Source organism: Manacus candei, unplaced genomic scaffold (genome assembly GCF_025592945.1).
Source record: "Manacus candei isolate 608988 ecotype Guabito, Panama unplaced genomic scaffold, ASM2559294v1 h1tg000056l, whole genome shotgun sequence".
Lineage (NCBI taxonomy): Eukaryota > Metazoa > Chordata > Aves > Passeriformes > Pipridae > Manacus > Manacus candei.
Window position 1 is genome coordinate 4,125,855 of NW_026138104.1, and position 27,016 is coordinate 4,152,870.

General features: G+C 40.4%; 1 protein-coding gene across 3 annotated transcripts in view; it reads right to left on the reverse strand.

Moving 5' to 3' along the window:
• Nucleotides 1-27,016, reverse strand: part of RSU1 (Ras suppressor protein 1) — a 103,612-nt gene that overhangs the window by 73,687 nt on the left and 2,909 nt on the right. For 2 of the 3 annotated variants that reach the window (XR_007907004.1, XM_051802478.1), the window contains exons 1-5: nt 24,512-24,670; nt 24,151-24,262; nt 18,894-18,944; nt 3,861-3,981; nt 342-460 (exon numbers count right to left, since the gene is read on the reverse strand). Coding sequence is in view for 2 of the 3 variants with exons in the window: in XM_051802478.1 (XP_051658438.1) it covers nt 342-460; nt 3,861-3,981; nt 18,894-18,944; nt 24,151-24,259 (400 nt within the window). In the remaining variant the exon portion in view is untranslated. Of the gene's footprint in view, nt 1-341; nt 461-3,860; nt 3,982-18,893; nt 18,945-24,150; nt 24,263-24,511; nt 24,671-27,016 lie in introns of those variants that run through there. The other variant, XM_051802479.1, reaches the window with a different exon arrangement.

The following is a 27,016-nucleotide window of genomic DNA, read 5'->3' on the forward strand; positions in this document are numbered from 1 at the left end:
ACATTTGTTTTCAGACTCAACACACAACAGTTGTGCTGCAAAACTGTTTATTTTCCCCTGAGGCTTGCAAGCCTCCATGAAGTTTTAACTGAGTATGGGACACAAGGAAATATTACTCAGAAGAACTAAGCAAGTCTTCTCATGTCCAAAGGTGTCAGGTGACTGCATATCAGTGATAAATATTGCTGTGCTATGTAGAAGTATTCAAGATATATTAAAAGAAAAACATAAATATCAGAAAAAATTCTGCTGGATTTTGGTCTCCACCAAATAAATTTCAACTGCAGAAAGCAAAGCACCATATCATGAAGATTTGCAAGGTTTATAGAAAAGTTTCTTACTTAGATAGAAGAAGTTTCCTGGTAGGGAATTTTCATTTAAGTTGTTGTAAGTCAAGTCAAGAACTTCTAGAGCTGGTAAAGATCCAAAACCCCTTGGCAAGGTGTTTAGCCTGTTCATGCTGCAGGTAAAGAGGAAAGGAAAAGAACATGACATCAGCATTCACTTCATCTAGTAGGAACAATACAGGTCACAAGACTTGTTTTTTTTCCCATAAAAAATTTAATCTACGTCAAGATTTCCTTTTGTTTTGAAAAGGGGTTGATGCTCCGAGATACTGAGAAACCCTGACATGCGGATCTTTTTTTACTCTTTCACTCCAATAAATATATCCAAACTTAAGCACTCACAAGGGATTCTGTTTGTTATGTCAACCAGCAGCCACATCTGAAACATACAGCACAAGGGAGAGACGTATCACAGTGCCATGCTCAGCTTACAAGTGTTCCACAGAAAAAGCTGGTTCTTGTAGATGACTAGCTAAACTACAAACTACCCTTTTGCACATCATCTTGACCATGTGCCATTCTGCCATATACCACGTAGTTCTTCACCATGGCACCAAATACAAAGAGGAATACCTCAACTCTACAGTATGTGTGTTCATTGATAACTGCTGCTCAAACCTCTTCTTAAGAACAGCAAATCTGTGTCACCAGACACATGGAGCATGAAGTAAATAAAATGTCAGTCCTGTGATTGATAAGGCTTAATCTAAATATAGCTCAATCAGCCAGTCTTAAGAGGGTTTAGGATAGCAGTTCCCACTGGCAACAGCCATAACATAAGGAAAACTAAGAGAAGGAAGGGATTTCTCCGATAACCTGGAGCAGACAAGGCACAGAAAACAGTAACTTCTCTCTGACCTCAAAGAGCTTGAATAGGGTGATCCAGAGAGCTGCTGCAATAATGAAGGCAGGTACAGAGCTGGAGATCTCTTCACAGAACCTTACTGTTTGTGTATGAACTAGAGCTCTGGCTGTTTATCACATGAACAGAAAAGAACCACCTGGCAGTTTCGTACTCATACTGCTCCTATTGCATGTACACCAAATATACACCTTGTGTGTATGGATCTTGCTTTAGCTGTCACCCAGGTTTGAAAGCGGAACAGAGAAGGTAGGCATCTTCAGGAAGAGCCTGTACAGGTAGCCATTGTAAAAAACGGGATTTTATTGTTATGTGATGACTGGAAACAAAGATGACCTTTCAGATGTTATCTCTAAACATATTCTAAATTTTCTCTTTTTGATGCTAAAGTGATAAAGAACAACAGTCACAACTGAAGTCAAGAGGAGATGATATATGAATGTATGAAGCATGATCTAACATTTAAAACTATAAAAACTCCAGTAAATGTACTAACAAATTTGGGTACCCAAAAATAAGAAAAACTACACATCCATGGTAGCAAAGGCAGGAGAAGCACATACACCATTTCTTTCACAAACTCTCGTCTTTCCTCTCCCACTTTTGCATAAGCCAGTGCCACCAGAGCAAGAACCTGCAGAGATCAGCTCTCTGTAGCTAAACTCCAGATGAACTCCTTCTTCCTCCTCATCCCCCATAAGGAGTCCTGTCATGGGCATACACCTACTATTGCTGCGTAGTAGTAATTATTAAAATACAGAAAGCTCCTCTCCGCTATTGCTACTGCAGACTTGTCACTGTTTCAAAAACTGTTCTTTACAGCAAACAGGACTAAAGCAGATCGTTTTTCACTAGTGGCCTTGACTGCCTTCCCTTTTTTAACCAAAGAACAGGGTGAGAACGAATATTCTCCCTATTGACAACAGGCAGAATGGTATCTATCTTTTGGCATGCAAAGCGAACCAGCTCAAAGACCCTGCCCAGCACTATTTGGCCCTGTACAAGTTCAAACACTGAACTCGTGCCTCAGAAACTGTTCCTCACCTGTCCTCCAAATTTTACACTTTTAAGCTTTCAGTGCAGCAGTACATCTTTCCTCTTTCCACTCCACCACTTGACCTTTCTGCAACAAAACTCTCCCAAAAATAATCTCTGCTCTTATTCAAGCTTCCTCTCTCCCCTGGAGGACTGTTCTGAAGCCTTCTAACACATGCACTGCAAATGACAAAAAAGGGTTTCTTGGCTGCCTCCTGAAAAACTAGTAGGCCAGAAGAGTTTCCTCTTCACTGACTCCAAGGACCTGCAAAGCAGAACCCATTTTGCAGAGCTAAGGCTAGGTAGTAAATCCTGTACCTGGAAGATTATGGGTAAGGACAGGATTAAGAAGGAAGAGCATTTAATCTCTAAGACCTTAGGCCACATGGCACATGAGGGTGGCAACTGTGATTCCAGACCCAAATGTCTGTTGGCCCTAACATCAAGCAGTCTTTTGCACTACGTTTCTTTTTTCATTAATGAAGACTAGTATTTGAACTATACTAATAATTTTCACTGCTTTAATCCATGGGAAGTGCCCATGGAACTTCTTCCTTCATGTACTGCAACACGTCTATAAATATGGATTTAACCCCCAAATATATAGAATCCTGATTAATATTTGCTCTGAAAAGCAACTGCGGTTCAAACAGATATTAAGGAAAGCTAAAGATGTACTACGACCAAATAAAGACCAGGGAAGACAGATCATCATTAAAACATTTACTGGCATTCCAACAGATGCAATTCAATTACCAGCGCTTTACAAAAGTATCTAAAAGCAGGATACACAGAGCCTAGTGAAAATCAGTATTCAGAAGAGTTAGAAATGCTTAGTTTAAGGTGTTCAGAAGTTTGACTTTATAAAATATCAACATTCTTTCTATGAGAAGCCTATAGTGCTAAAGCTTATGCTTACCAGTGCTTTCCTAAATAGTAACACTTTAATATGCCAATTTAATTTTAAGAAAGTCCTATGCTTTGTTTTCTTAATTCAAGAAAGTCCTCCACAACTACAGTTATTATAAAGTATTACCAACTCTACTGGAATATATTATCTGAACACTTAGCAGAAACACTCCTGGTTCAAATTCAGTCAATACTAGCTCTTTGAATTAAATGCATACCACATCTAAAGATTTGCTGCTTCTTTTACAGGTTTAATATAAATTGAAGTGTCTATAATCCCAGATTTGGAACTTTGGAATTAAAGTTCTAGATTAATGTGAAATCTTTTTTTTTTTTAAAGCAGAACAGGAAATAAAGCCTGATTCTTCTGCAGCAACTCCAGAAGCAAGAGGCAGTTGCTAGGGAAGTAAAATTCAATAATTGTTCAGTTTGACCTCAGTATGTGATGAATATGAGTTGCTTTGCCCTTAAATGGTTATCAGTATACCAGAGTAAGTGCTTGATCACTTCTAAGTATCTGCTTATTCAGGACATTAGCTGAACACTCTGAAGTCGTAATTGCCGAGTTATCCTCACAAACACTTGCAATAAGAAACTTCAATAGCAAAGAGAAACTTCAATTGCAAAAAATAAGAAGTTCCAGGTTCAGTTGCAATGACTTTTAATTGCACCTCTATTACAGCAAATTTTTGCGTTAAGATACGCACCCAAGGTTCAGATGTTTGAGCTTCTGAAGGCTGCTAATCTGTGTAGGCAGCTCCTCAATCTGGTTGTTGAAAAAGTTGAGCACTTCTATATTTCTCAGGTCTGCGATGTTTGCTGGCACAGCTGTGGGAAAGTTTTCACAGTGAGAGACTGCAATTAGAGCAAGCTACCTAGACTAGAGATGCTTTTCTAGCACCTGGCGTTTGCAGTGACTGCAGTACAAGGAGCATCTCATTGTTACTGCAATAAAAGCAAAATTTATATTCAAAAAGCCTCCTATCTGGAATTCAAAACTTCAAAAATTACTATCAGAATTGTAAGATATTTTGACTAACAAAGACCACTGCAGAGAGAGAGACAAGGACAACAAATGCTTTTATAGACTAACAAACAGGCACAGGCTGTCATCTCAGTTCATGCAGCGCACACAGGTCTCAAAAGAGCAGAGCCTAAGAGACTCAGATCATTTCATGATTTAAGTGGAAAAAAAATGAATGATACAAGTAGTTATACCAAGACAGAAGTTGTACTAAAGGTCTTAAGCAACAAACAAAATAAAACCTCATTTTTAGCAATTGTCCGTTCTGTTTACTGCTTAAATAATCTAGTATCCAAGTTTTTGGTCATTTAAGACACATCAAAACTTATAAAAAATTAAGTTTAGCCCTAAAAGAAGAACTGTTTAGCCAAGCCTATTTTCAGTTACCTCCCTTGAGTGATAGACTGATCAATACACACACATGGCTACAGTGGATTACCAACAGATCAATAGCTGGTTGTTATTATCTAGAAACATGAAATATAAGGCAGAAGCACAGTATGAATATGCCTGTGCTAATTAGGTTAAAAACCTATTCAGATTTGCATCTTTTCCTCCGTAAACTTAGTGAGATTAAAGCAGCCAGCTGAGGTGTAAAGGAGGTTGGCAAGTCATCTACACTGAAGCCTGCACCTGTGTTCAGTATTCACCTTGGTTCAGTCTCAACTTTGACTGCATTAGGAACCTGCAGAGTGCACATCTAAATAATTAGAAGGTTTTATGAGGCCATGATTTTCTTTTATTTGTTGGTATGAGGCAATCTCAGTCTTAAAATGGAGTCAATAATGTTTACAAAGCAGAACATTACAGTATGTCACATTTACTAGATTATAAGTCTGATTACATTGTGAACAATAATGGGATCCCTAAGGAAGACTCTAATTACATTACATAAATATTACTGTTGAGGGTCATATTCATTGCAGGAGGCTTTTAGCAGACTTTTTTTATAAAGTTATTAGGTAAATCTGAATATGTAAAAGACCTCCCTTTGCAGTATTTTCCAACAAGTCCATGCCTATCTGTCATTCAATGATAGTGAGAATTACGTGCCTTCAGAAAGTAAAGAGTAATGCACTACTACTGCTGTTTCAAATTATTCCCTAACAGAAGTTAACTGAGGATTTTAATTGACATAATTCAGCTGTTTCCAGTCTCAATATTTCACCAGAACAGTAATTACCAATATTAAAATGTTTTCATTTCAGAAATTAGACTTTATAATTTGACTTTGATGATATGCCATGGACAGGCAAACTATGTTTCTGCTCTTCTCAGATACTATGTTCATGAAGACTAGGAATCAGAAGTACTAGCAAATACTAAGTTTTAGCCTAAACAATAAAGAGACCAAACACATTTTGCCTGAAGTTACACAATTGAGGCAATTAATAAAAATTTTGTTATGAAGGTTTTGGCCTTTTTGACAGTGTAAGAGGTTACACTCTAAAAAAACCTGCAAATTGGCACAACGAGAGTACCCACTGTGGTCCCTTCCAATCTGAACCATTCTGTGATTCTGTGACCCAGGTACTGAGCTACCTTGAACAAGCAACAGATTTAGTGGATATATTCTTTCAAATACCTGCCCAAACCAGCTTGTTTCCCCATTCTAGAATAAATTAATTCTTAAGTTTATCTCTCTCTTCTGCCTTAAGCTAAGAGACTGTGGAGAGATAAAGAATCATTTCGAGGAAAAAGGTGAACACTCCTCCTTATTTAAAAAAAAGCAAACAAACAAACAAAAACACAACAAAAACAAACCCCACAAAACAATCCAAAAAAACCCCATGAAACTACACAGAAAAAGATGACATGCAGACATCAAGGAGACAGGAAGAAAACAGCTTCCAGAGATTTGTTCATGAAGATTACATTTGCACTGAAGACGCCACCATCAAAGAAAACCCTAGTTTCAATGAGTCACTACATAGTTGAAGAATCTGGAATTCTACCCGATTATCTCACTTGCAAATACGGGGCAAAACTCAGCTACCACTGGCTAGTTTATTAGAGGTTTTCAATTTGGTTTTCTTTTGTCAGGGCACAGGTATGAGTAAGTGTCCCGAGGGAATAACAGGAGCTGTGCCCTTGCACAGCTTCTGATATATCTGTATAATTCCCCCAATACTGTATTTTATGTTGTGAATCACACTTAGGATACTTTATATCATTATTTTCTCCAAGATATACTAAAAGCTGCATGGGTAAGCTATTCAGCAAAGGATTTGAATGAAATACTTCATGTCTCACTCTGTTAAATTAAAATAAAAAGCCCTAATCCACAATTGTACTTTTGGGTTTGGATGGAGGGCATAGAGCTATTTCGTGAGAAGGAGAAACAGAAAAGTAGGTCAAGACCAGGCTTTTGGTAGGGAAAAGAGAGGACTTTTTTTCTGTAACAGCTTATTTTGTGGTTCAACAATTCAGATTCGTTTGCAATATGAATGAATGCTCTCTTGTATTCAATGAAAATGAGAAGACTCAAAACTCCCGTACTGCTCTTGTAGCTGAACTGCATAGGTTCAATACCTTCAGGTCTAAAGATCAGTGGTGGTCAAGCAAGGTTGACTAGTCATATCATGTTCTCTGTTCTTTACACAACCCAACTCTGAACTTTACACAACCCAACTACCTTTCCGCTGTTATGTTGCAAAATTCTTCCCAGATATATAGCAGACTGCCAAATCCCCAGACATTCATGTTCTGGCAATACTGAATTCCACTCGAGTCACCTTCTCATGATGAGCTGTGAGAGTGAACTGTCAGCATCCTGGTTCCATTCACCCACATATTTACAGTACGATCCACAGTGTCTTAACAACTCTTCTAAGACCATCTGCTGCCCAGTGTCATTAACAACTCCCCCTCAGCAAATGCTAGTAAAATTTGGCAGCCCCATGCCTTTGTGTTCTCCTGTGAAGCTTCAGTCACATAATGCAGCCTCATTCATATTAAGTCGCACTTCACAAGACCAGGAGCAGCTTCCATCCCCCTGTTCAATATTGGAAATTGCACACGGTGATTCACTGTGACAGCTGTAGACTTCACCTTGATTTCAAGAGGTTGGCTGACAGTGAAAGACAGGGTCTACAGGCTGCTTACAAGGAATATGAGGACTTTGTTCATGTTTCAGGGAATTAGAACTGGCAACTTGTTATTCTTCAAAGCATTTATAGTCTTTTTTGCCCTGAAGTTAGAGGCAATTCTTTAGACACTAAAACATGTTCTCATCAGAGCAACCTTTCATTCAAGGTGAGACATTACATTTTATTTCTACATAACCAGTAGGTGTTCAAAAGTTACAAAATTATTTCCAAAACATAGATAAGGAGGACTAAATGCTACTATTTAATGCCTATATAACTCTGCATCTAGAGTATCCTGGATCTAGGCCTTAGTTCTCTTCCCACACTGAGAACCAGACACAATCAAGGTCTGATGTTGCCCTCTGTTGGAGAACAGATACTGGGTTAGAAGGACCTTTCATCCAAGACAACTACCCTGCAAAGCAACATACTAAGAACATTCAAATCAGAGACAACAGCTTGGATTTAAGTGTCTCAGATGTAACCCTTTCTCATAAAGCAGAAAGTCAAAAGGTTCTCATACTACTACCTAGAACTGACATCCAAATCCAGTTCCTTTTGTATACTCAACCTATGACAAAGGAGGAAGAAAACAGAAAATGGAAGATAAGAAAAGCAGATTTATTATTTTTTTATTTTCCTAACTCTGCCACTCCTTTGTCATTCAGTTAGGTCTTTGTGCAGCTGAAAATGCACAGGCTTCAGAAAGTCTTTATTTCTTAAAATAATCTCCAAGATTATTTCTCTTAAAGCATCTGTGAAGTCCTGGAAAACAACAAGGATCCTCGCTACTTTAAAAGTAAACGAACTCGGGTGTTTGCAAAATTAAGTCTCCATTTCCTTTTACTTGAAAGATGAAATCTAGTCTGGTGATTTTTTGTTTTTAGTAAGGACCAACATTACATTAAACATTTCTGAAGACACTCTTGGTAAAAGAGATCTATATCAAAACTTTCTTTACAATTTAAAAATAAAATATAAAACCTTTTAGATAAAGAAGCTCAAATGAAAAAAGTCACAAGAATCAATAAACTACCCAATTGGATAAGTGAAATGACTGAGTAAAAATGTTAGTCTCCATGAGATGAACACATGGTATGTAAACTTCTTTAACCATTTAACTTATGTTCAAAATAAACACTCTCCCACTGCTGGTTGGAAAAGGGTATCTGTAATACCTTATCATGCATAAAAATGTGCATGAGTAAGGCTGCAATCTCCTTAATAACTATGACCCAAATAGAAAACCTCCAATTGAATTCAATGATTTTTGAAACAGACATCAAGTGAAATAAGAATTTTAATTTTTAAAAATAAGATTAGTTCCTTTGGCATTCACATTCTTAAAAACTTCAGGCTGCACAAACCCTGGTTTTTTCAGAATGTTTCTTCTACTTAATGAAGTAATTTTGCAGTACCTAGGAACATGATGTTCAGTAGTACTCCAAACCTTTACAGGTTCTAAGGGAATATTTATCCAGAAGAGCTATTTAAATAGCACTACTTGACAGAAAAGAGATTTATAAGACTATGCCAGTTTCTCATTAAATTGTTCCGCTTAAAAGCTGGTCAAGAGTCATACAGAGTAAAGAGAACTCAATACAGACCTTTGAGAGTCCTATCAGTGCACTGTGGATCTCAGGTAAGGTTTTCTTGCCAAGAGCAAAAACCCACTTTTTAAGCCTAAAGTAAAACCTGTGGGCTGTACAATACAATAAACCCAGTTCCACAGACTTGCTAATCCAGTTAGTGTCAGCAGGAACTTTTCATGAGTAAGGATCCCTTAGTGTAAAGGTCATAAAGGCATGATATGTTACTCACATTTCATGGGGGAGGAAGAATTTAGAATACTAAATATATAATGCATTCTGTGCATCCAATATAACTGTACTCATAGAGCTGGAGTCATGTTTAGATTAATTTGACAAGGGTTCTGTTATACTGAAAGAGAAGCAATCAGCTTCACCAAAATGAAAGAGGAATTAGCTGAGGGAGAACACAACAGTTTTCATTTTAAATATTCATAGGCATGCTGATATCATACTTGGCAGTTAACTGGAGAGAATCCTGATCCCAACTGAAGCATACAGTACTTAATTTACACACTATGTAGTTCAAGTTTCCCCTTTTGCCCTCCCTCCACTCTTCCAAAGATGGATATTAATCTTCCTCACTCTGAAAACATTAAAAACAAACTTGTCTCCCTAATCTTCAGCTCCTTCCAGAAACCAGCAGGGTTTTTTAATTGCAATTATCCACAGAAGCACCTCAGTTTTGAAACTGTTTTTATGAATATGTTTAAATTATACTATAGCTCACTAATGTGCTACTGTGCTAACAAAGCAATTTATCAATAAACGGTTCTAATTTAGAAGCCAGAGAAGTGGCTGAGGAGAAGTGCAGTGAGCACAAGAAAGGCTGAGAGGACACTGGGAATCAAGTGACATCTAGCGAAGACAAAGGACAAATCTGTTCTTCTCTGAGAAGAGAGCTTACGATGAACTTCAAAGTTTGAAGAACAATACCAGAAACCAGCGGCTGAGGTTAGGAAGGTGTTACTAGGCTGAAAATAAATCACTTAACAGCAAAGAACTGAAACCACATCAGAATAACTCACAAAAATGCTTTTTTACAGCAGTAAGGAACAGTGCAATTAAGGATGAGTATAAGTATGTGGATATAAACATGCCCCTTCATTTCTACAAATAATTTTGAAGAAAATAGAGTATTAGCCAAGCTTTTTGAATTAATGTGACATGAAAATACTGTAGTGGATCACAGCATCTTCAGCTTCAATAATCATTTTGTGAGGAGTGCACAGTTCATCCAAGATGCTTTGCTGTCTTATTTTTAAGTCAGAAGGAAAAAAAACTCATGCAGTATACTATGGAAAAAGTTGGAAGTACACAGGCTATGTACCCTTGTTACAGGTCAGACTATCTGTATGTTTTGATCTTTCAACAGCAGGAAATGGTTAAAATAAATAACTTCTGCAGGACTAAAGAACTTGAGTTGATAGCGTTAAATTTAGAATTATCAGGCGTCCACCAAATGCAAACGGTCTCTCTCACTAAATCTCAGTGAGTCTCCTTCAGGTGTTTAGGCATGATCTTTTCGGAGTTTTACACTACTGCACAGTTGCCAGCTTTACATAAATCAAACTGTCTGAAGTTCATCCAGCATGTTCACCTTTCCCTTCCTCAATATTCTCTTCACTTCAGTCTATTAAACATGTTGTCTGCAGTTTACAGATGTCCTGAACACCAGGCCTTGAACCAACACCATAGGTTAACCTCAAAGGTGAAGGTCACCTTCTCTTACTCAGAAATACTCATGTTGTTGGGTGCTTAGCAGTGCTTAGTAACAGAATTCTGCTTTCAGCGTATCTAAAGAATGGTTCAAAATTTCAGTTTGCATTAATTGGACAGTATTAGCAGCTTACACTTTTTATACCACTGAAATGTTTTTAAGAACTCACACAGAACTATTTTTCACTGCTACTTGAATCAACTGACTCTTCCTCCAATTCGGCACTGCCGTCTGCTGTGCTGACACTGCTTAGTGGGGACACCAGCCTGTCCTCTAAACACACACACAGAAGAGGCTGCAGTAAAAGAGTTCACTGCTCAAAAGCAAAGTCAGCACATGTGTTCCTTGTTCCAGTCCTCAGAACTGGAAATTAATTAAGCTCCTTCCTAGTTTGGGGTCCCTATACCCCGTACTTAAAGCCACATCTTTCAGTCTGTATGGTACAGTCCTCCCTGTGCCTCTGCGTTACCTTCCCCCAGGCTTCAGCTGACTATACATTTCATTTCCAACTATGGGAGACATTGAGTCAAGAGCAACAGTTACCACATTGCCCATCATCACATAAAGATCAGGAAATTATTTCACCCCAAGGGTTATGTCACAAGACATCGATGGAAAAAGTAAGAGGCCAGATGGTGAGTGGTCTGAAGGGAAAAGCTGTGTCATTATCCGCTTCAACACACCTGACTACTAAAAGAACAAAAAGAATACACAGAAAATAAAGTACAAAACCAAGTATACCAAACTAAATCCAGTTTCCTCTCCATCTAGACCAAATCTACCTTCTTGTCTCTGTGCTTCCATATTAGTATAAAAAAATTCCACTTGGCTTGTTAAACAGTAAATTCTGTAATACAAAATTAAGCTCTTTAACAAAGTGAGTTCCCTTTTGCATCATTCACTAGCTTTGAAAATTCCAACTTCAAAATAGTCTGGATCTGGGCAAGAGGATTTCCAATCATTTTCCATTACAATCTGTACATACACATGGAGAATTTATATGGGACAAAAAAATTACAGTTAATTTAAGCCACTGGGAAATAAGTGAAGACACAAGAAATTTGTACTAACATGTCATAAAACATCGAGACTAAAAAAAAAAAGGAGTTAATATGTTTGCAGGTGCCTTTAATAAGAGAACAGTTTCTGAAGCACTCAAAGGCAAGTGATTTCTGTCTACATTTTTAGTATTGACGCTTTACTTACAATGCAAAACTGACTCTGTTGCCATACAGCACAAACTTGACAATTTAATTTATGCATAAATTGGGTAGTTTCAGCATGCACCCTTATACCATTACAGCACAAAACTCTTTCATAAATTATTCTGTTTCATTCTCCCAAAGCTTCCTAAAACCAAAATTTATATTATCTAAAGATAAAATGTTCTACCATCTGTACTTTCTCAGAACCAAAGGTCTGGGGTTTTTTTCAGGAAGGAAAAAAGCTAACATTTTTGCAGAACTCAGATATCACAAATTTAGTAAGGTATATGTAGAAGAATCTCCTTTTCCCTCCTTCTCATGTCCCCCTTTGCACTTCATTCCTAAAGATATTTCCCTTTAGAGATCCCTGTATCAGAGATATAAAGTAAAACCAAATCAAAATATGTAACAAAAATAAAAGGCTTACTGTCAATTTAAAGCATCACTCCCAGGCACTGCTGATAGGCCACTGTCAGCCACAAGTTCCTGTGCTTTGGACACAACCCTAGTCTCACCACACAGACAGCTTACTTGCACCATTTTGGGGCGTATCACGCCAGCACAACAGCACAGAATGACTTATCAGAAGGAAGCAGAGGCAGAAGCAAAGTAAAGGAGACGACAAGAAATAACAAAGAGTAAAGAATACACAGTCATCTAGTTTCTTCCAGAGGTCAGCAAGTTTGCTATATAAATAACCTGATACCAGGCAAGATGCAAAGTGTCAGACAATACCAGTGGGAAACACCCTAACACATTTCAGCAGACTGGAGAAGACAGAGCAGCTAGACTGGGAAGGAATTCAGGACAGACAGATGCAGTGTTGCTTTGTCTCTGGAATACCTCCCATACACCCAGGTATCCACTACAGCCAGAAAGGTGACTCAGAAAGGAGACATCCTAATATAAAAATGAAACCAAGAGATTTTAGCAGCATGTTAAATAAGACCCAGGACACAGTCAAGAGGGTTAACAGCAATGAACTGACAAGCTTCTGTACTGATTACATACAGAGCACAAAACAATTTAGAAGATGGCAGAGAAAAGAAGCAGTAAGTCGTGTGAGTAGGAAAAAAAAAAGTAAAGTTTTGAACTGCTCTACTGGAAGAAGACAAAATACAAAAGGATGATAAAGTGTGACTACATGGCTGTCAAAGGAACATGATCAATGAGACACATGTATTCTGACAGGATCAGAATACACAGGAAACTGAACTCCAACAAAATTCAGGAGTAGAAATGGGAACCAGCAACAAAAAACTATTGAGTCACCTCACAAAAAGGAAAGGACTAAAGATGAATACAGGATTACATGAGAATCATGTGAAAAGCAACAGAAAGTGCACAGAACAGCATAAGACATCAGCTCAGGAAAAAAAAGGAGGACAGAGAAAACGTAGGTAACATAGGAGAGGTCTGATGAAAAAATAGTTGTCCCAGATATCTCATCATTTAGACATTTGATAATAGTAGGTAAGGAATCAGAGCACAAGAACCAAAGGATAGAAAAGTTATCAGGCATGACCTCTGAATAGCAGGAAACTACTGAGAAAATTTAAAGGCAGCACAAGAATATGGTGAAACCAGTGAGCACAGACCACCTGAGGTTAAGGAGACTGAGCAGAACAGCAAAAACTAAGTTACTGTCCACCACCACCTACTAGGCAGGACGAAGAGCTACCAGGAGCATAGCTTCTTCCCAGGAAACAAACCGCTAAAAGTATTCAAACAGTGACCTCTAATGGACAAACCATACAGTACTGGTACTTCACTGGCAGCGGGAACACTCCAAGTACAAGCAAATAACGACACAAAAGCTAGAATCTCCGAATAGATTTCTCCAAGTGATTACAAGGTCAATTAATCACTGCTGGTAGGTAAGGCAAATAATTGTTAGCGTAGTTATAATTCATCAAAAACTTACTGCACATCCCGAAATAAGTGAAAATAAAACACGACAAGTTGGCAGTGTAATAGTTGCACTCATTGATGATGACCAGCACTACCTGCTGTCAATACTGAAGTAACCTTTAACATCCCAGCTTGCTTTCCAGTCACATCTTTCCCTCTGTGCCCTCCTGGGGGGGTACTGGTTAACCTGAGCTTCTGAAAGCTCTTCAAGCATTCTTCCTATTCATGATGTAGCATAGGGATTTTAATTGTCAAAACTTCATCAGCACACCAAGTAAGGATTCCACATCCTATATTAAAGTGTGAAATTTTGTATATGCTTTCAGCAACTGGAGACTAATGTTGAGCTAGCCTAGCTCTCTAAAGTCTAGAATGTTCAGTACCACTTCACACTTAATGGCAAAATAGGACACAAAAGCTGGTCTGCTAGGAAAAAAACCATCAGGCAAGGCATAAGCCACATTTTTTATGCTCTAACAGTTCCCTTTATAAATGGAAGTTTCTCTGTTGCTAATTCTACTCCAATTATTGCTCACTTACAAATCTAGTGGCAACAAAGCTGAAACCTAATCTACCCTGCTGACTTCAGCCTCCAAAGGCACTTTTTTCCAGTCAAAGGTAGTCATTTGTTGCTCTAGCACAATCAATTTATAAAGAAAAAAAATCACAAACCCTAAGCCCTCAAGACAATGTGATACACTGCTTGAAATAATATGGGGGCAAGACCCAGAGTAGAACAGACAGACAAACCTGGTGATATCCCTTCCTCTCCCTGATCTGGCCTTCCCAGAATATCAGTATTCTGCAATTCCCAATGTTCCCCAGAACCATTATGAAACCACACAGACCCCTTCTAGCTGAAGGGTTCTGAACAAAGTAGGACCAAGTCTGATTTCAAGAACTTCTGTGACAAATTCCTTGACACAGGACTGGCAAGGCCACTCCATGGAGCAGCAACATTCCACTTGAACTTGAGTGAAGCACTCCTAAGCATAAATGCACAAAACAGGAGAGTGGATACCCATAAAAGTTACTACTGTTGCACATACAATTCAGAAACAATATTTGTGACTGATCAAACTGATCAAGTGTGTTTTCTACAAAAGTATGTCCTGTGGCTACAACTCCTTTCATGCTCCTCCAGCACAGCTACCCTAACTCCCTACCACTATGCATGTCCTAATAATGATCCCACTGAGCAGGAGGTGAAGGTCACCTGTATGGTCCTCAGCTAGCATCAAATGACACAGAACAAAGACAACTTGGTCACATCTACCCAAAGTAATCCACCACACTGAAGGGCAGATATATATCATTCAGCTGCTCATTTCCACCAATTTGAGGAATATTTGCCCCGACTTTTATTTCATTTATTTTGATGATAGCCAATGGGTAAACAGACCCCTGGGTCAGGATCAGACAACCTATGCAGGCTAAGACTGTCTTGAATTTTGCTTCTCAGTTGTATACTGGATAGAAGGCTTTAAATCACTAAATGATGTAATAAAAACCTTCCAGTACAACATACAGAGACACTGTCCCATAAGTCCTACATTAAGTTAAAAGAAAGCACAAATATTCACTTTCTCCCTCCACTTTCAACTGGATTTTCGCAGAAGACTCCACAGCAGAATCATCACAGGTTTGTCACTTATGCAGCAACTGGTTCAAAAACACTGCAGAATTGCAGCTATTTATCTTTCCCCAGAGTTTTGCTTCTGATTTTGAAGCACAAAAAGTTCTCACCAATCAGGAAAGGACAGACTCAGAAGGCACCGAGAGCAAAAGCCAGTTCAAGACTCTTCCATTAGCACAGCACCAGATAGCTGAAAAAAATTCAGCCTAATATGCTCCAGAAAAAAATCAATGTGGACTTGAGTACGTCTGATAGTGAATGATTTAGACACATACATGCAGTAAGAAGGCCACACTAGAAATATTAACAAAATCCATACCACAAAAGTATTCTGAGCAGTATGATGGATTTAACAGTGCAAACTCCTCATACCTGCTAATGAAACTTAACTTACTTTTAATAGTTCTCTGGCAAAAATATGAAGTATGTTTACATAAAAATATGCATATCCAGCTTCTACCCGTATCTATTCTTCCAGATAGACATATTTACTCTAAACAGCAAAAAAAAAAAAAAAAGGCAAGCAGAACACTCATTTAAATGGCAGAAAACTAGTAGAAGATGCTAATATGACCTTAGTGTAGCATGTCAAGTGTCACTGCCATCAGCTTCCTAGTCATTTTAAGAACAATCTGCTAAGACAATTAATTACATAGCTTAAAAGATTAGGTCAACAGTGTCAAATATGAGAATATGAACTTGAAATTTAGCCTTTTAAAAATGTATGCTGTCTATTTAAGTGTCAACATCCATTTGTGAAAGAATACTAAGTTTCAGATTCAATGAGTTACTTCTCAGGAGAAGCAGTGGTCTTACCTTCCCATAAAAGAAACCCAAACACAGCAATTAGAAAGGCTGACAGAATTCCTTGGCTGAGAGAACCCATATATTTGCAGTCTGCTGACCTAATGGCTACTTTAGAAGAAAGTAGTAATTAAAGGCTGAGGTTTAATATAACACAAATTTATAACAGTGGCAGTCCTTAAACTCGTATTTTGAAAACTTAAACTACTTTAAAGAAAGAGTATACTCTGGATTTTTCTTGAATAGTTAAAGTAAACCCAAACACGTCCTTCTTGGACACCCCTTATTACCATATCTTTCCAAGTCAGGTCTACAGCTAAGACTCACAGTTGGTCATAGGTTAGTTACTTAGCTTTTTATTCTGGTGCTCATGCTGAAGAATGTAACCCCTCCCCAAGCTCTGATCTGACCAAGCCAAGTTTGCCATGATTCGAGTCTCTGTGCAGGAGTTTCAGCCTGTCTCCTCTTCCTCAGAGCAAGGCAGATACCTACTACCTGCCCAGCCAGTTGTGTGTTCAGCTGAAATCATCCTTTAGCTATGTTTAAGATTTGTAAGGTGTCATGTGGAAGAGATGATGCAGTTTGTCAGATGTCAACAGTTGTAGGAATTTTACAATCCCAGAGAAAGAATAGTCAAGATTACAAACAGTAACACTTACAACTCATTTCACCCTTATGCCAGATAAGCAGCTACTCGGACAGAGATACCAGAGCATCAGAGAGAAGTTTTGCCTGGCAGCACCAGGTACCCAACTGTGGGTGAGCTGTCTGACCACAAGCATTAGATAGAGGTGTGCAGAATGAACTGTTATCTCAAGGTGCCCACAACCCTCCCAAGTCTGTAGAGAAAGCTGAAGTGGCTGGATCAAATTAACTGCCTGACTTTCAAGCAACTCAAGTTCAGACAGGCATCTCCTTGCAGTACCTGAGAGAACACAGAAGCCACCAGCTGGGTGGCCCCACAGCCCAGCTCCATCAGTGGCTTATAACAGATGCCAGACGGCAAAATGCTCAAAGAAAATTTACCACAATCTTTCTCCAAACATTCTCCCAGCTTCCAGCTATTTGTAACTTCATGACCACCTAAACCAGTGATAGAGCTTCATGTTTAGTAGTGATGATAAGGATTTTTCCTGCCTCGATTTGCCCATCAATTTACCCATCAGTCATCATTTACCTGATAGATGGCAGGAAACTGTTGGTCACATCTATAATTAAGTTGAGATTCTTTGAAAACTACCATAGGGACAAAAACAAATAGCAATATGCCAACCTAGAGGACACTACACAACTAGAAGCAAGGCCCAGAATAACTAAATCATACTTCTTACAGCCATTCAGTCCCCATAGTTTCATCTATTTACTGCTACAAACCCTTTAAGCTACACATTAGTACCCAATAAACTGCATCCAGATAAGTGTTTAAGTACTAGAATCTAAGAATATTTACATTTTTCCTCATGCTTAATCCTCTGCAAATGCTTAGAGCCTTTAGTGAAATTTTTGCATTAATTCATATGTTTTAAATAACATACTACCTTCCAGCTCATGCAGCAAGTAGTGCAAGAATTCAATAGGTTGGGTTTTAATGGATTGTTTTTTGAGGGGGGTTGTTTGTGTTTTTTTTTAAAATCTATCTCAATTTGTAAGGATTTCCTTGGGTACATGCTAAAGCACCTAACCAGTCCTCTCATCAACACAAACCCATTTTGGTGGTTCCATTCCCCTCCCCATTTCATACACTCTTCAATTGAGTTCCAAAAACAGAAGGACTGGTTGAGAGAGAAATCCACTGGCATGTGCAGGGAGCAGACAACAACAAGAACATCAACAAAACCAACACTTCTCTTTAGAAGATGCAGCAACAATATGAGATAAAATTCACTGCTTGAATTTCAGCAACCAAGAAGCAGGAATGTTTCAACAAGACACTGATGGATAAACCTGAAGCATTCTACTACCAAAAAACCCCCAAACAAAACAAAACAATACCCCCCAAAAAAAACCCACAAAACCCCCAAAAAACACAAAACAAAACCAAAAAAAAACCAACAACCAACCAAAAAAAACCCCAAAACCCACTAACATTTCTGCCTTGCAAAAGTCAGCCTGATATCTGCCTCCACCAAGTTACATTTCATGTTTACATTGCTCTCATTACATGCTATTTACCAACACCTCACTTAAAGGCTTCTTCACTGTGGGAAGCAGGATTCACAAGGTAATAACTGAAGGCGGTGTGTGCAGTACAAGCAAGAGAAAACTTACACTCAGAAGATTTTTTTTTTTTTGACAGAATTATGCTGCTTGACTCCCATGCCTGATGCTTACATTCAGTTGGCTTTGCTCACATATGTTTGGTTATAGACATAATGCGGTGGAGCTGTAATCTGTTTTGCTTCAGTCAAATTAATTATCACTAAAATGCAAACTCTGTAATTTCTGGTACAGTTAAAAATTTCAGAAGTCCTCATCTAAACATAAGGACTTTGGAGCCATGGTAGGAAATGGATTTCTGGCTGAACTGGTAAAGACTGAGAATTCCAGATCTTCCAGTACACTGCAGATCTGTACTGAAGATGAAAAGGCATGTTGAACATGGCTGCTAAGTCACATCCTCAATCTTTTTATTTTTAATGAAGCACTAAACCAAGAAGTACTCTTAACAGTGACATTGTGTTCTATTACAAAAAAATATCAAACAGTGTCACCTTTTCAACTCAACTGCCTGTAATGAAGTCTGAATACAGGAATATACTTACATGTAAGCTTGTTGTGACTCAGAACTAGCTGTGTGATATGAGACAACGTAACTGCAAATAAAGAGAGAAAGAAATTAGTTTATGGACATGGCAACTGAGAACTTGTATCTATTCCAGCTGAAAATAAAATAGGAAAGGTATTCTCTCCACTCCAGTAACTTCAGATTTGTGCACTGTCACAACAAACAAGACAAACTCAAGACTGAAGGACACATCCAGCTACTCCCCTGTCCCCATTTCTGTTACTGCATCAAACATGACTTGGAGAGCTTCTACTCACTGATACAGCAGCCCCTTTCAGTAACCCTTGAAAAAGCTCATGACATAACACAGGCAATTATAACCTGTTAGCAGAATGAAAGCAGTCACAAGCACCATCAGATCAGAAAGCTCAGTGCCATTTTGGTTTGGATGTACACAGCCCAGGTAAGCCTAACTAGCAGGACATGCTGAGATCACTCAACAGGTCAGACGATTCAGCCTGAGTACCAGCCTCCTGAGAATGGAAGGGCACAGAGATTGCCACAAGGAATTGCTATGGCCTCTCTATGATGCCTCTGGAGGAGCTCCTGGACACTGCCTTGGTAACATAACAGTCATTAGAACACAGGCAATAAGTTATTGTGATTTCAAGAATGCACCAGATATTCACACAGAAGTTTGAGAGTCAGGATAATACCTACTGCCAATTTACTTGTACAGTAATTACAAATTTTCATTATGGTCCCAGTCCCACTATTGCTTCAAAACAGAACAAATCAAAGGAAGAATATTATTTAGGCTCTTCCCTTTTGGCCCTAGCATCATGCCTTTTTATATACTGCTGCCATGCACTGCAAGCTACCTTTACATAAAATATCTGGATGACACTACTCAACCTATTTTTTTTTTATAAAAGGAAAGAATAAACAAATGAAAAACCTCCATCCCCCTGCCAAAAAAAAAAAAAAAATCAACAAAAACCCAACTAAACCCAGGGTAAAATAAATGACAAAAAAAGAAAACAAAAAACACCCGCAAAACAGGAAGACCCCAGCAATCTTGCTGAGCCAAGATAAGGCATTGTCTGTCCCACTGGAGGAAGTTAATGCAGGATGAGCATTTCAGTATTGTTACAGTAGCTTGTGTCTTCATCTTCTGTGCTTTGGTTATTTTAGGAATGAACAATTATATCAACGCTAACTCTCTGATAAATAATTCTAGGCATGTTAATTCCTACCACACAAGCATGTACTTTATGCAAAATATGAATATCTTACAGATGGAATGATAACGAGAGTAAATTAACACTTACAGAGTAAATCTCCCTGACAACAGAGCAGATGCCTCAAGTTATTTGGGCAAAATAATTCTTTAATTCGTAGCTTCTTCATATCAGCCTCTTAAAAGACACTTACATTAGACTGGTCCATACTCCCACGAAGAATTCCATAGCTGTTGATGGGTGTTCAAAGTTCTACCAACAAGTGCTCTAACCACTGCTAGGCTAGGGGAAGGGCATATGATTCTCTATGTGCTGAATTTGCTTGTTCACCCTACAGGGTGCCTATTGGCACTCTCTACTGTTACCCATCCACAGTGGGTGCTTTATAAACAAAGATCATCTATTTATGTCATAATATGAAATAAAAAAACCCAAACCAACACCACAGAACACTTCCACAGGGCAAGATATTTTTTAATACTATTTGTGTATGGAGGATGCACAACTATAGCACGTATATGTGCTCACAAATGGTATAACATTTCTTTTATTATATGCTGGAATAATAATGCTTAAAACTGTTTCACGTGGTCTTTGAATTAATATGACAAGCTAAAGCACAGAACATTCAGATCAAGGGATATTTTCTGTCTCAAATGAAATCTCTCCTACAGAACTTCTCTGAAAAGAGCTTTCTTGTATTACAATTCCGAAAGCATCAAAAATTTAGGTGCTCTAAAAGCCTGTAATACAATTCTAGTTTGTACTTTAAGTCATTAGAAGGCAACATGGAAGTACCTGGATTTGAGGGACATTCCAAAAATAGAACTCTATTTCTAATGACCTTAATGAACTCCTGGGCAAGGAGTGGTTAAGGAACTACTGAACTTTTCTTTGGGAATCTGAATGCCACATTACAAATAAGCTGGTAACTCCACTCTTGCTAAACACAAAAGTGGAAAGAGATGTAAAGGTTGCCAAGATGTAAAGGTCTAAGCTAGCTTAAGACAGCTTCAGATACCAAGTGTCAATCTCTTTTCAGATAGAAGTATTGCATCTTGATTTGGAAAGAGACATTAGTATTTGACAGAGGCAAATGTTGTCTGTTTTGTATCTCCCACAGTTGCTACAGAGGGTGGAAGCCAAGGCAAAAGAAAATACAAGTGGTGACTGCCTTGTACTGTAGCAAGTAATTCATTAGACTGAAAAGAGAAGCCAGAAGAGAATTGTATCCAAGCCCTTTGCTCCTCTCTGCCCCCATATAACACCAGTTTTCTATGTCACATTTTGTTGGTTTTTGTTTTTTTTTAACACACATGACAAGAATAGGTCTACACCTAAGGAGAAGGACTGGCACACCAAACAGATGTTGCATGGTACTCTGCTTCCAAATCCTCGTGCTTGCAGTAACTCTAAGTGAATTAAGAAAGCTTAAATACAAGTTCACTAGTCACTCTGCAGCAAGTACTCAAACATGCAGTGGGGCAAGGCTTGTTCCTTTCCTTGAAGAGTAAGGACTATAGCGAGCAGCTTACCTTTAAGAGTTACTGGCCCCTGTGGTAGGGGCATTTACCATCACTAAATAATTACATGAGACGAACTCTTTATCGGGGGTTACTGAATGCAGTAACTTAGGCATATCCTCCAAGCTACCAAGTCTTTAAACCTCAAATAGCTAAAAATGTTCCCTCCAATCATAGTCTAAACTTACGCTTACCTCTGAACCTCTACTAGTGGCCCTTCTAAAAGACAAAATGCTGTGAAAGAACAGTTGCTGGGCATGAATAGTGATGGTTGCTTTTAACAGAGATCTTTATTTCGTGGAAAAAAAAAATAAAATTAAAAAAGTTGCTGAAAAGGCAAGCTTTAACACTGCCCTGGAAAGATACCCAACACACCAAGAAAGGAAGGTACCATGTCAGACTCATGTAGCTTCCACACCACTTCTGAGAGCCAGAGACAACCAAAATACCCAATCTATACTAGAAAAGACCACCCATTCAGAGTCAGATGACAGGTTTGAAAACAACACATTTAACATTTTCTCAAACCGTTACCAAAAACTCAGAGGTAATACCTATTCATTACCTTTTTAAAGGCATATCTGGCAGAACGTATTCCTCATCCAGAAAGCGAATATCTTGACTATAAAAAAACAAACAAAAAACCAAAACCAAACCAAACAAACACTAAAAAAACCAAATCAAAACAAAAACCCCAACTTACATTTTCTCTGTCAGGGAGCAAAGTAACTGAATAATAAATTAACAACAGAAATCAGTCATCATTTCCTCCTTTCCCAACTTTCATCTCAAATTGGAGAAGGGCCCAAATCCCCATCCTAGATCAAGTCACTCAGTGTGCACCAGGAGTATCTGCACACAGACTTCTCTGATGCAGTGCAGCCTAACCAGGGTACCACGAGTCTACACTTCATGTAGGGAGCTCCCTGTCAAAGACACCTCAGATGCTTAATTAGCAGCCTGGTATCAAGGACTATCCGTGGACCACAGTGTCCCACCTTGTGGTCCCTGGCTCTGCCTGAAAAACAAACCCAAAACAGTCTTTGCAGAAGAAAAGCTTTTTTTCTTTTTAGCATTACCAACATGCTTCAACATTATCTTTTTTCCCCACCTAAAGATCAAAGCTGACTAATTAATTATGTGTTTAGTGCTGATAACAGGCGCCAAGCCTATTTAACAAAACCAACTGTTACAAGTACTCTGTTGCTGCCCCACACACTCAACATCTATTGCTACCTGACAGGTATAAATATAGTTCTGAAAACTGATCTGTAGTTAATGTGAGCTAAACACTACTTTGCCTCAAATAACTGCCCGTCCAATAGAAATACAAAGAAGCTTTCTATTTAATGTGAGTTCACATGTACAGTCTTTACAACATCATCTTCCCAAAATCCCACACACAACCCAGACGCAGGAAAAAAATTAGTACATGATGAAAACTTCAGTACAGAACGTAGTTCTGTTAAACTGGACTTAAGACTTCATCTTTTACTGATGTGACTGCAGGTACCTTGGTGTGCTCCTGACTCTGCAGGTAATGGCAAACTGGTAGCAAGCTATACTCACGTCCATCTTATAAGAAGAGTTATGTACATTTGCTCCTGGTTGCTATCAAATTAAACAAACATGGTAAAGAGGTAAACTAGGATAGTTACAATTTTAAGTACCTGGGTTGGTTGAGATTTTGCTTTTTTGTCTCACAACTTCATGCATTCAGGAAAATTTCAGACTGTGGCACACTACAACCAATCACAACTTTAACTCCCTGCATATTGGCTGTGCCATAACATCATGTGCATTTTTAGAAAAAGCAAAAGCAAGGGAAAGGCACCTGACTTCATTTATGTGTTCTCCAGAACTGTGACAGCATGCTGTTATTGGTATCTTGCATTTGATGTTAATTAACCACAGCAAATGCAACATACCAGCAGCAACATCCTGTCACGGTTCAGGAAGCATGTGCAATTATTTAATATCTGAAGTATCATGCTGCTGTATTTGTAATACAGTGCTACTGTCCTCTCCTTCAGAGACCAGCCACGCATAGTCCCAGGGTGATGTCACCCTATCCCTTCCTAAAAACTGTGGAGATGCTGCTTGGCTGGTGTTTTTGTTTCGGTAGCAAGGCGGAGAGGAGGCAAAGTCTTCCCATCACTCAAGTGCCCGAATGCCAGCAGTGCGACAGGGAACGCTGAGCGCTGCAGGTGCCGGGAGGGAGCCCCGGCTCCCCACGCCGGTCCCTCCGGTGCAGGGTTCCCCTGGACATACACGGCTGACGGGAGCCTGAGGCGGGGCGTGTTCCCCTGCCCACGGATCTCTCCCGAAGGCCCCGGTGTCCAAAGCGTCAGGTCTCCCCCGCACGGAGGAGGCTCGGGCGACCTGCCCGGGGCAGCGGGTCCGGGGCAGAGGCCGGAGCGGGGCGGGGCGGGGCGGCCCGGTCCCCCCCGGCCCGGCCCCGGGCGGCGGCCCCGGCTCGCCCGGGACAAATAAGGAAGTTTCCGCGCTGTGCCCGCCCGCCAGTACCTACACAGGCCAGGCACGTCCAGCATGCTGGAGATGCCCCGGTCGCACATGTCCACCTCGGGCTGGTTCTTCTCCCTGCTCTCCTCCACGATCTTCTTCAGCGACTTGGACATGGTCTGGGAGGGGCAGAAAGGGACACCGTGAGCCGGCCGGGGCTCCCACCGGGACAGCACCGGGACGGCCCCGAGGGGTCCGAGGGCAGCGAGCCCGCCCGCTCCGGCGGGCCCCGTCCCATCCCGTCTCGCCGCGCCCGCCCCAGCCCAGCCCAGCCCAGCCCAGCCCAGCGGAGCACTGGCCGGGATGCCGGCCGCCCTCCCGCCCCCGCGCGGAGGGACAGGCCCGCCGCTGCCCCCGAGGGGACTCACCGCGCTGTGGTGCGGCGGGACGCGAGGGGATACGGCGGGACACCAGGCAGGACACAGCGGGATCTCGGGGGGAACAGCGGGCGGATCCCGGCGGGTCCCTGGTCTGCACGCGCCCGCCCCGCCCCGCCGGGCCCCGCCCGCCGCCTCCCGCCCCGCCCGCGCGCGCAGGCGCAGCGCAGCTCCCGCCCCGGAAAGCGGGGGCGCGCCCCGGCCCTGAGGGAGCGGTCGGGACGAGGGGAGTTTAGAGCCCGGTAAAGTTGGCAAAGGCTTTCTGAGGGAAAAGACATTATCAAAAAACCCAACCAAGCAAACAAAAGGGAACACTGAATCAGCGGTTTCCATTTCTTAAGGTGCCTTCGTGGATTGTCTACTCAGTTCTAGTTGCAAACCTAGTGACAAGGCTGGGCCCAGGTTCTGAGCACTTTTAGTTGTCGCACCATGATGTTGGAGTCACAGCCTTACTGCCCAGAATGTATTTATGCTGTAACATCTTTGATAGGAGATAAGAAGCTCCTACTTCCTGTTGTTACACAGACATGTAAGCTCAGAGCAATTAATGGCAAAATCTATAAAATTACCTAAGGCTAGGCTACCTGTTGAGAACTAAAGCTTTGAATTTTGCATATGTGCTCCATGATGTTAGCCTAAAATAATAAGCTAGCCGAAAGATGATGAGTGGGAATGTGCCTAAGCCAGCAAATAACAAACTTTCTGGAGGCACAACTTCAACTTTACCTTTTTTAGGAATGTAAGGATTTAATTATGGGCTGCCATTAATGGTGACAGTCAGGGCATTTTCTTAGACACCCAGATGGTGTTTACTATCTTGAGCCTTTCCTGTAGCAACAGGCTGCTTTCAGGTCTTTCTTACAAGACACAAGTGGAAGACCTTCTGGATTTCTCAGCACAGAACACACTGTCACTCACATGCAAAAGACAATGATATACAGCTCTTTTTTGTCTCCAGGAGCATGAATCTGGATCCCTTTTCTGTCTAAGAAAATGCCCTGACTGTCACCAGTCAGTTGTCCCAAAGATGTAGGTGCTAACATGTCTGCAGTTCTTATTTCAGAGAGAATGATTGCAGGCTTCATTTAGTAGCAAAGGCTCAGGCAGATTTATTGTCTATAAATATGGTCCTAACTTCCTTATTCCAACAAACAGCACATGTGACTGTAACAAGATACTCACAAAACAATATGTTTTTGTGGCTAATGCAAAGCTCACCTGGCTTCTCTCTGCTCCACTTATGCAGTGATCAGAACATTGTACATTGCCTAGATAACCACATTCTTCCCCTACCATAGAAATATTTAATTACTCCTCACTTAATAAACATATTTTCATTACTCCCTTTTGTCAGGATTGTGGTTTTTTTTTTTTTTACCATCCTCCCATCCTCCTAATTTCATTATCCTGTTGTTATGTAACAAGTTCATCTATCACTCATACCTTCTATGGAACCTACTTTGGTTCCTGCTTGAGCAAACCTTTTGTCTGAGTAAGTGCACAAATCCATACCCCAGTCAGGTCCGTGCTGGATTTGGCAGAGGAGTTGCTGTCGAGCTTTGCTTTTAAATTTTGTCAGCATCTCGTGGAGCACTAAATACCAGTTGTCTGAGAAGGAGTGGGAAAGAAGGTTCACAAGCCACACTGTCCAAGGGTCAGGTCATTTCTTGGTCGTGAAAAATTATGCACATTTTCCCTTCAGCAGTCAAACTCGTGAAGAGTCATTTCCTGCAGGGGGCCTACGCCACTGCAGTAACCCAGTGGCCCCTCTCTTATCCCCCACCACCTCTCCCAGTCCATCAAGTTCTTCTGTAACCCCTTTAGCCCCAAATATCCTTAGCTCCTGCTGTATACCCCCTGCTAGAGGCTGGTCAGCCTGTGCCTGGGGACCAGCCGGTGGAGCTCTCCCCACGTTTACAGTGCTTGAGCTCACAGTACAGGCTTTTCCAATTTAGGCCATCAAGCTACTGATTTTTTTGCTTATGAAACAGCTACAAAATATCTTTGCTATCTGTCAGATTTGTTCTAAATCTGTCACTTGGCTTAAATGTGAGATGAGCAGATGCCTAAATTCTTTGCAGAGGCTGGTGTATGCCTTCTGTCCTTAGGACAGCAAGCTGAAGTAGGTGACTATGAGGTAGATATATGGCCAGGACTGTATGACAGAGCTGCAGCTGCCCTGTAGTGGTCAGAGGAGGGAAAAGTTGCCCCTGCAACAGTGCTCCCAGCCTGCTCTGATCAGGCAGTGAGTGCTGGATGTGGCTCCCACTGCTTCCTTTCACTGTGCTGGGAAGCAGCAAGGGGATCAGTGGCTCTGCCCCCGCCCTTGCTCTCACTGTCCTAGGTAGTTCTTCCAACCAAGGAATCAAGGTTTTGCATTATTATTCTATTTTTATCTTTTTTCCCCTCCAAGAAAAGCTGTGATAATGGACAACATTAATGCAGGGTTAGCATGTGCTCAAAGCGATACATCAGCAACATGCCCCTGCAAAACCA